The 10000-nt window shown below is 40.1% G+C and overlaps 1 protein-coding gene across 1 annotated transcript in view; it reads left to right on the top strand.

The window, feature by feature from the left end:
* Nucleotides 1-10000, top strand: part of Ap3b1 (adaptor related protein complex 3 subunit beta 1) — a 194903-nt gene that overhangs the window by 128336 nt on the left and 56567 nt on the right. Inside the window, exon 22 of the mRNA XM_028760108.1 lies at nt 1414-1520. Within this exon, the coding sequence (XP_028615941.1) occupies nt 1414-1520 (107 nt within the window). The remainder of the gene's footprint in view (nt 1-1413; nt 1521-10000) is intronic.

Raw genomic sequence — 10000 nt, forward strand, 5'->3', positions numbered from 1 at the left:
CTCTCTCTCTCTCTCTCTCTCTCTCTCTCTCTCTCTCTCTCTCTCTCACATATACCACACACAGACGCACACACACCACACACTCGCACACACCACACATTGACACACACACACACCCCACACTCAACACACATACTCACACACATGCACACACACACATGCATGCCCCCCCCCCCGTCTCTCTCCCTCCCTCCCTCTCCCCCTCCCTCCAGTGTTTTATAGGTAAATTCATGGAAACCTAGGAGTTGTATTAACAAAGATGATAGGGAAACCAAAGACTTGAGTCCCACAGACACCCAGTCCCATCTCTCCATTTTTACTGTGTACGCTATGCATTGAGTTGAGATTTCCTTTAAAGATTTTCTTTCTTGGCACTGTCATTTAAAAACTGTCATGTTACTTTATTTTTAAAGAGTTTTTATCTTTTTTTCTTCAAGTAACTTGACAGAGACCTTGTCTTGAACAAGAAACATTTCACTGTTAACTTTATGAACTAGTACTGTCTCTTCCTAGTTCCCAGGATATTGTAAGTCTAAAAGGAGAGAAAGGATCTGAGAAGTGCTGTCACGTTAAGTAAAGCGTCACCAGTGATGCACTTTACAGCATTGCCTTGGAGAGAGAACTTGTTGGAAGCTAAAACTTTTCTGCATCCTACTTTTCTTTTCAGTCCAACAGTTGAGACAGTACTAAAAACTAATGCCAGTAAGGCAAAGTATCCATAAAGTGATAGACCCGGAGCATTCAAGGTGAAACTGGGTCACATGGGAAGTGCAGTTGTCAGGGTTTGGCCACATAAACGGTAGAAAGGAAGGGGGTGGAGACTAAGGTGTCCTGTAGGCAGGCTGAATGACCAGCATCTTAGGAATGTTTATCAAGTCATATAATTGGATTTTTATTTTGAATAGATTTTCAAGATCCAGGTTTCTGTTCGTAGCTACATGCCATCTGTAGCACATAGCTTTGTGGCAGTGGATAATTAGGGAATTATTTAGCTAGCCCCCAATTGGTTAGAGTGGAGAATAAACTAAAGAAATGAGTTAAACATCCTTTCAAACTTTCTGATCCAGCTGGAAATATCTCTACATTATTGTTTATGTTAGTGTGTAAAATGTGTTTTACCATTTTCTTTTAGTGAAGTTCTGGGTGATAAAGGTTAGCAATTAAAAATCTTAAAAAACTGTGTTACTCAAGGTATTTATTCCTCGAATTGTGAAGGTTCCTCGTGGTTAACGCTCTGGCTAATTATTGCTGTAAGTTGAGAATAATGTCACTAAATCAGGGTGTTAAATAGAATTGTCATATGTTCATTAATCAAAGTAATCTAATTAGATTTACTAACAAAATAGAATGGTGCTTTTAATAATATGAATTAAGTTTTCATGCACACTTACTTATTTGGGCCTTTTCTTCCAGTTAACCCAGTATCCACCCCAGTTGCCATTCCTACACCAGCCCTTTCTCCAAGCTTGATAGCTGATCTCGAAGGTCTAAACTTGTCAACTTCTGCATCAGTCATCAATGTAAGTGATCTCCATGTAACACACACCTATGTCCATATGATACATATGATGTTTCTAAGGAAAAACAAATAATTGATAGGAATTTTCAGTCTTCAGTAATGTCTCTTCTAACAAGAGTTGGATTCAGACAGACCTTTTAACTTGGTAATGATTTTTAACTTTAGCCAACCTTTATCTTCTCATACTTCTGCTTTCTATTTCATCTAATTATCATGTGTATTTTTTTTTTTTGATGTCTTATGTCTGTGACATACAGGGCTTCTTAGCAATGAGGATATGGAGTGTAATGCATACACAAACAGACTCACATAAGAAGTCATACATACGTACATGCATGCACACATACACACACTCACTCACGGGGGGGCAGATACACAGTGCACTGTTATGTAATTTGACTCTGAGCACATAGACTATGCCTACACAAAGTTAGATTTCTGCACAGCGGAGACAGAGAATAAAAGTTAATTATTGTGTGTATTAACCCATAATCCTCGGCTCTCACCACATGGTTACTAAAATTTCACTATTATTTTCATTATAAGAGCCAAAGATTGAATTTCTCTTTGTGTTATCGTCACAAATTTATTTATATATATTGGTATGTTTAAAAAAAAAGTCATCATTATTTAGGCATATGACTTTAATGAAGTGAGAATTCTGCCTGTCTCAAAACTGTCAACCTATCAGTGTCTGAAACTGCAGTAGTTTTTCTGTATATTAGCATGTTGTGCCCCACCCACCTTTTGCTTTGAATCAGGCTTGTTACCTAGGACATACAACCTATTGCTAGGGCTGACCTGCTGAGATAGACCAGTCTGTAAGCTTTCAGTGAGCACGAATAGCTGGGAATTGTGTAGTCAGTGGACAGGGCTGCCCAGGAAACATGGAGCTGCTTCTCTCAACAGAGGAGAAGCAGTCAGAGTGCACATGCTGGGACTGTAAGCGAACCCACCATGTAACCTTTACTAATTCTAAAAAATAGGAGAACTGCACAGACACAGGCAGGAGCACAAAACCAGTCAGACTCATTAGAGGGTCCTGGTAGGAGGGAGTTAGTGCTTATACGGGATGTGTGGGAGCTTCCAGTGTGGCTCACGTTCTGCCTTTCGATGGGTGTTCTTGTGTGGTGTGTTCCATTTAGGGGAAACTCATCAACCAGCTGTGCACTTAGAACTTGCCTTTCTCTGTGTTTATTGTACTCTAGTCAACCAGTTTTTAAGTAGACAGCTGATAAAAATGGATTATAAATTTAAGAGGAAGTGCAGATGATAATGGATGGATGGAAATGTCCAGTGGTCGTATTAATAAATAAATGTAAATTTAAGGGCCATTTTGTTGGCATTAGCAAAATCCTACGTCTGCTGCTGAGGATACAGTGAACTGGGCATGTTGTTAGCAGTTCATTCATGGTACCATTAAGTTTATTCTTTTAGATATCGTGGCTGCTCATAACAGAATCATCAGAATACTTCCACTCAGTAAACCTACTTTTGGGGAAATAATAAGAAATGCAGAGGTTTATATGCATGTTTGTAAACTTCCTTGTTTAATGACAGGATAATTAATGATTATATAAAATATGACAAAAATTACTTAAGAAAAATTTTATAACCTGTAAAACCTATAAAATATGTTCAAGTGTGAAGGGACAGAAATTTAACATATATAGATCTTATTATTTGTAAAATAATACAATGGTATTCGTAAAATAGGAAAAATAAAAGACTATAAAAGCTTGATTTTTTTCTGAGTTTATAGGATTATGGATTTTTGTTTTATATATTTTTTATGTTTTCATTTAATCAAACTATAATCACATATATTGTACAGAATAGTACTTTTAAAGCAAATGCAGAGAGGGCATTTATGACTTCTGGAATTTCCCACTACAGCTCCTATCTGTCTGTCTGTCTGGATTACCAGTTAGTTAATTGACTGTAACTAAGGTTGTCATTTCGTTTCTTGGTTCTCTAGTGATGATGGTAGGACAGATGTCATTGTTTGTTTTTAAGTGTAGTGTTCTGTGTACTTGTAAACCTAAAAACCAGTTGTGAAGCAGTAAAATCAACTGCAGTAGGATGATTTAAAATAGGCTTGTTAAAATAAATACATGAAACATTTCTTTAGTGTATGTATGGCTTTGTTATTCACAGCTGTTTTTAAAAATTTATTCCAATGTCTTGTTTCCTTGTATCTGATGGGTTTTCTTTCTTGTAATTAACCAAAATATATGCACAGAAACCCAAAGAACAATTTTTCACACCAAAAGATTTTCTAAAGAAAAATTTCATGAAGACTTGGGCATGCTGAGGCAGAAAGAACAAAAAACTCAAGGCTAGCCTGGACCACACAGGGAGGAGGAGGGAAAGAAGGGAGGAGTCTCCTGTTACAGCCATCTGACCTCTGTATGTCAAACAGGAGGGTGCTTTTACTAGTGCCGAATAGAAATCACTGTGAGCCCACGGCTCTGTGTTTCCAGTCTGATGGAGAGGTAGGAAGCACAGCTCTTGTTCAGCCTTGTACGAGACATCTTGGGCCTGGCCAGTAGACGGCTCCTAAGGAAAATGCATGGTAGATCTTGGTTATACTGTTTCAGTGACAAACGCTTTAATCTGATGGGTGTGTTCACTTGATTACTGCTAAATAATCAAATTTATATCAGGTCCTGACAACACAGATGGAGTAGTTTTCTGCATATTTGGCTTCTTGTGGGAATGAAGAAAATGAAAAAGAGAGATTGTTTTGTCTGTGAGAAAAATGTGATGAAAAATTTAATACTTGTAGAATTGTGGAGGGAAGCTCCAATCTCTGATTTAGATGGCTTTGCATGTCTGGGTCACATCATTCTATCATGAAGACAACAGGTAAAATTATCTCTCTCTGGGATAGGAAGATGGCTCAGTCAATAAAGCATTTGCTTGGCAAGTGTAAAGACTTAGGTTGGCATTTCCACATCTTGCTTAAAAGCCAAGCCCAGCAGCAGCAGAGAGGCAGAGACAAGAGATACCATTGAGAAGACACCCAGAGTCAACTTCCTGCCTCTGCATGAATATATATGCACATACACACATGAATACATACACAACACACAGACAGTTTCTTTAAAAGGTCATTTTAGGGAATTCTTGTTTATTTTATCAGTGCTGTCACCATGAGCATGATTCATCCATTGCAGTTTTTATGTTTCTCCTCAAACTTCTAATGATCGTTAATTTAGTCACCTGGTGGTTAAGGTTGTGTTTCTATGGAGACCCCTTTTCTGGGTTATAGAGTTCCCAGGCAGTCACCACATTGCAGTGCCCATAGTGGATGTTCAGCCCCCGTGGTTCTTTAGCACTTGACCACAAGCCAGAAGAAGCTCATTCAGGAAGACTGGCTGACGTGACAAGGGCAGAGTTTGGGCCACAGGGGCCTGGTTTCTGCTCTGCTCTGGGCTGCTTGTCATCATGTCTTAGATGTATAAACTTGGAATTTGAGCCTTACAACATGGATATCTTTGGGTGTTTTGTGAAAATTAAGTAAAATAACAGCCTTAAACAATGTTTGGTTAGCTCTCAAAATATGGCTTTATGTCCCTGGAAGATTGTATGCTTGATGGTTTGTGGACAGGTGATAAGACTCCAGTTTTATCAGGACCTAGAGGTCTGGAGAAAGAGTTTGGTAAAGATTTGGGGCAGGTCTGAGAGCTTCAGGCCTTCCTGTTCACTAAGGGCAGGGTCTTACCTGGCCTACTTCTTGTCTTCCAACTCAAAGCAGATAGCACATGCACACACCAAGCTGGGAGGAGCAGGAAGCAGGCTCCTCAGGCCGTTCTGCAGGTTCCCTGAGTAACACCCTGCCCCCACACCCAGGCAGCTTAACCGAATTCCTTCTCAGAAACCAAAGGGAAAGGGAAAGGAAAACTGAGTCAGTGAAACAAAAAGATAAGGCCCCAGGAAGCATGCTGCCCAGCAGCATGGGAAAGCCATCAGAAGCCATCACCATGGAGGAAATCTTTTTGTTTCCTCAGGCTTAAAGTCACTGAAGACTAACTCTAAAGATCTAAAGATGTGTTGTGGAAGTGTAACTTTTTCTGTCTCAGAAATTCAAACAGAAAATAACAGTTAGCTTTCCAATGTTTGGATTGGCTCTGTAGTTTTTTTACCTCTAAACTCAGAGAAGAAAGAAATTAGTATATCCATTAGCTTAGGAAGTTAGGGAAGTTTTGTAAGTATATTCCTAAGGAAACATAGAAGGAACAGTGAATGGCACATGTCCTTCCTGAGAAACATTTTCTTGGTTTTAATATAACCAGATCCAGCATTTTATTAGCCCATTATGTACCACAAGCTAGAAGCAACACTATGAAAATTGAGCATTCTGGATTTTTTGGAGCTTGGTTCTGAGCATGTTGTTTTTCCCTATGTGAGATTCTATGTTGAAGAAGGCATCTACTCTCTGAACTGAAAAGAAATACCCACAGGTCAGGCTGTCCCTGTGTTGCCCTTAGACCTCTTCAGAGCATGGGGTTGGCCGCATCTCATTCCCGTGACTCCAGCAGCCATAACTCACAGCTACTTGACCCAGCCCCATGTTCTCTTAAACCCTGACCTCTCAGCCATCTGTGCTTTGAAATGACCAAAGCATCCTTACTCTACCAAGTTCATTCCATTGCTGCCCTGGGCTGTGCCTCTGTCTCCAGTTGGTTTAAACCCTCGTAACTCATTCCGTCTGATTATTAAATTCACACATGGGCACTGAGACTTAAATCAGAATTGTCTAAATGGTGGGAGTTAAAGAGTGATATCCTTAGCATGGGAGAACATTTTGTCTGAGGCTTGAAAAGTGCAGGGTCTCAGAACTGCGGAAACAGTACTTCTGGGTGGCTAACACAGTGTGTGCAGGCTGCTGTAAACAGGCCTGGAGCCAGAGAAGCATGCTGGTGATACATCATCCTGGAAATTATAATAACGACTCCTTAGCTTGTTGCTTTCTAGTCTTTCCTTATCCTGGCACAGATAAAGCAGCAGTGTGTGTGGTGTGCTGGGGTGATAGAAGCTGAAAGGTGCCACAGGCTACCTGGCAGCGCTGTGCAGTTGAGAAGCTATGACTAGGCCATAAATAAAAACAGTCATGACCTACAAAGACCACTGTTTCCTAATGGAATTAACGTAGGATAGTGAAGTCAGGCTCTTTAAGAAAGTTGGTCAGTATAAAGTAAATGTGGAGTGTACTGCAGGAGAATAGTCCTTGAGGGAATCAGCAGAGCTGATAGTTATGTGCTTGCTAATTTGTTAAAATGGTATTTTTGGAATTGGCCAAAATCAGGATAAAATGGCCATGGTCCTTCTGTAGCATCTTAAAGTGGACCAAGATCTCTGCTGCCAAGTGCACTGTGAAGAGTTTCTTCCAAATTTGCCTTGGCTTTATTAATTCATTAAAATCAACAGACCTTGAGTAAGTACTATACCTAGGGTTAAAGTTTTATTTCAGCCAAAGAGTGAGTCACATAATATGGATTCAGCACCCTGGGTGACATTGCTGAGCAGAGAAGCTCACTGAACTTGAGTGTTCCAGAGCTTTTACTGAGGCTTCATTGTGTGTGCATGCTTGAATTGCTACTGTGTTTCATCTACAGCCCTCCCTGCTCCCTAAAGGTCAGGTTGCTGAGAAGTGCCCCAAAGCTCGAGGTCATCGCTTGGGCTAGATCATCTCCATCCTGAACTACCTCTTAATGTAAGCTTTTAGGTACCTTCCGTGACTCATTCCAGTGATATGAATGGACAGGTATGGACCCAAGGGGCCTGCACGTAGCAGGTCCTGGTATAACTAGGGTGATCTCAACATTTAGATGTGGCCTCTCAGGAACTGATCTTTCCTGGAATTCAGTGGAAGGTCAAGACCTTGCCACGCCAGTTTTGTTGGCTCAGGTATCTATTCACGCCAGAGACTTAAGTGTGAGCAGAGTAGGTAAGATTCCTGCCTGCACTGTGTTTATGGTGGCTTATGAGAAAGAAGAAGCTTTGTCCCAGATCAAGTGCTTCCGAATCTAGCACAGTCTTGCTCATAGAAGTTCTATAGCAGTGATTGCCATCATTTCTTGTTTTCTCATATTCTAAACAATATTGACATTCTCTGAGCCTTACATCTCTGCTGCGCTTTCAAATCCTTAATACACAGCTTAAAATTAACATGTCTAAACTACTTTTGCTCTCAATCATACAAGGGAAGGCTTATTTTTTGCAACCTTATCTTTATTTGCCTTCTTTAAATTTGCACTGTAGGCTCTTATTTCATCTTCCCATGATGCTGTGGTGCAAACAGTGGCAGTACTAGCATCAATCCAGAGTCTGTGTATCTTACCTGTGATCTAAGGACCATTGTCTCCTCCCCAAGGGCTGACACTCGAGTGTATGAAAAAGGAAACCACAAGTAACACTTGGATTTGAGCAAGCAACATAGAGGTCAGGGGACTCCCTTCCATTGAAAGAGCTTCTAAAATAAGTTTTTGACATTAGTTGTGGCAAGAAATATAGAAATTTAGCTACCAATAGGCTTATGGCTTTTTGCTGTAGGAAAATGGCATCTAATAAGATTAGCAGTCTCCATGATGAACGGTGAAGTCTTGACTGTGTTCTGTTATAAACACTTAACTCAGAAACAGAGAAGAGCCTCCATCAGACTTGCTTTAGTATGGAGGTTATTCAGTTGATTTAAAACTCATATGAAAGAAAGAGCATGAGTGCGGGGAGGGGATTGGATTCCCTCCCCCTGAGGTCTGTTGAAGCAGCCTTTGGAGGTATTGGATAGCTGTGTGTGATAATGAGACCCACGATTGAAGTTGCTGTAGGGTTTCAGTTTCCAGAGTTGAGGTTTGATCTTACAGATTCCTATTTTTCCTTCCCTCCGCTTCCGGCTCCCCCTCTCTCTTCTGTCCCCCAAATGGCTATGAATATGTGTTCCACTCCTTTAATACCACCAGAGAGGCAAGCTTTCCCCTGGTTGCTCTGTAAGAGCAGACAGATGGTTGTGGGAGGCGTCCTGAGTGACTGTGTTTAGTAAACATGGCATTCCATGAGTATGCATTGTCATTCCTGAAGGTGATCACTTGTCTGTGACAAAGTTTGCTTTCTGATATGATAGAGGCACTCTCAGAAGTACATTTAAAATTTGATTTAAAAGTGAGGGTGTATTTCAGCCCCAAGCTAAGAGACAGGTCCAGCTAAGATCAAACTCCTTTGAGTTTAGAAGAGAAATTACAAGTCAAATTTTAAAATAATTTTGTCATTTTAAATTTAGGGGAAACCCTTTATTTGTTCTGATGAAAATGTCAGTAGTCATGGAACTGTGGTAAAAATAATGAAAAATCACTGGCCTGGGTCTGCTTAAATTGAAAACATTTTTTAATTAAAGTTTGAAAGGATTTTGTGCTTCCGTTGCCTAGCCACGCCCTGGCTTGTTCTTTCACCCAGTGCTCTTCTGGGTGGGGACTGGGTGAATTTTGAAATTAAACTTGAAGTTAAGCCATACTGTGGCCTGGTGTTTTTTTCCCTGTTCTGCTTAGAGGCCCCATTGTTGCTAGAGGCTGTTCTGTTCTTTTTCTAGATTGTAAAGGGGGATGCTTTTTAAAAAGAAAAAGATTATAACTGATTTTGAGTTGCAGCTATTTTTGTAAAATTTTTTAATTGGTTTAAACACACATAACAATTTAAGTCTTTTATCTGAAAAATTACATTGAAAAAAAATTACATTGTTATGGGTAAAGATCTGAGGGCAGCTTACGGGAGTTGGCTAGTTTCCAGTAAGCTGTCTGGGTCATCAGGTTCAGGTGCACATGCTCCCTGAGCATCATACGCGCGCTCTCGCTCTCTCTCTCTCTCTCTCGCTCTCTCTCTCTCTCTCTCTCTCTCTCTCTCTCTCTCTCTCAATCTCTCTCAATCTCTCTCTCTGCAAAGATTGGATGGAAGACTTGCAGTAAGGAGCACCATGGCCTTTTTCCTTCTGCCTTCTGTGTACCACTCTCGTTGCTTGGCTATAGGTCATCATTGCCGGAGCTGAGACAGTCACTCCTCAGCCACTGCTGCTTTCCTAAGATGGTGATTTTTGTCTTTACTCATTATAACTATATGTACAATTTTAGGAAATGGGAGGTCCTTTAAAATGTGATTTGTTCTTAAGAGATTTTCCTTTCTGGTAGATTTATTTTTTATTTTCAAAACCAACTGCACTTTGTGTGGCTGTCAGCTGTAACCCTTCAGGTCTTGCTGCTTCCATTGAATTTTGCCATTTGCAGTAAAGAAGTCTTATTCTCCTAGCTTTCAATATCATGGGTCACTCTACATTGCCCAGTCACACATTAAATACTTGTATATCAGTCAGATTAACTTCTGTTACCACCATTCTCTTTAAAAGCATGCTGAATTTGTTTCCTAACACACAACATGGTAAGAAAGAAAAATAAATAAATAAATAAACAAATCTTATTTAATAGTGTTAAA

Source organism: Grammomys surdaster, unplaced genomic scaffold (genome assembly GCF_004785775.1).
Source record: "Grammomys surdaster isolate TR1022 unplaced genomic scaffold, NIH_TR_1.0 126391, whole genome shotgun sequence".
Taxonomy (NCBI): domain Eukaryota; kingdom Metazoa; phylum Chordata; class Mammalia; order Rodentia; family Muridae; genus Grammomys; species Grammomys surdaster.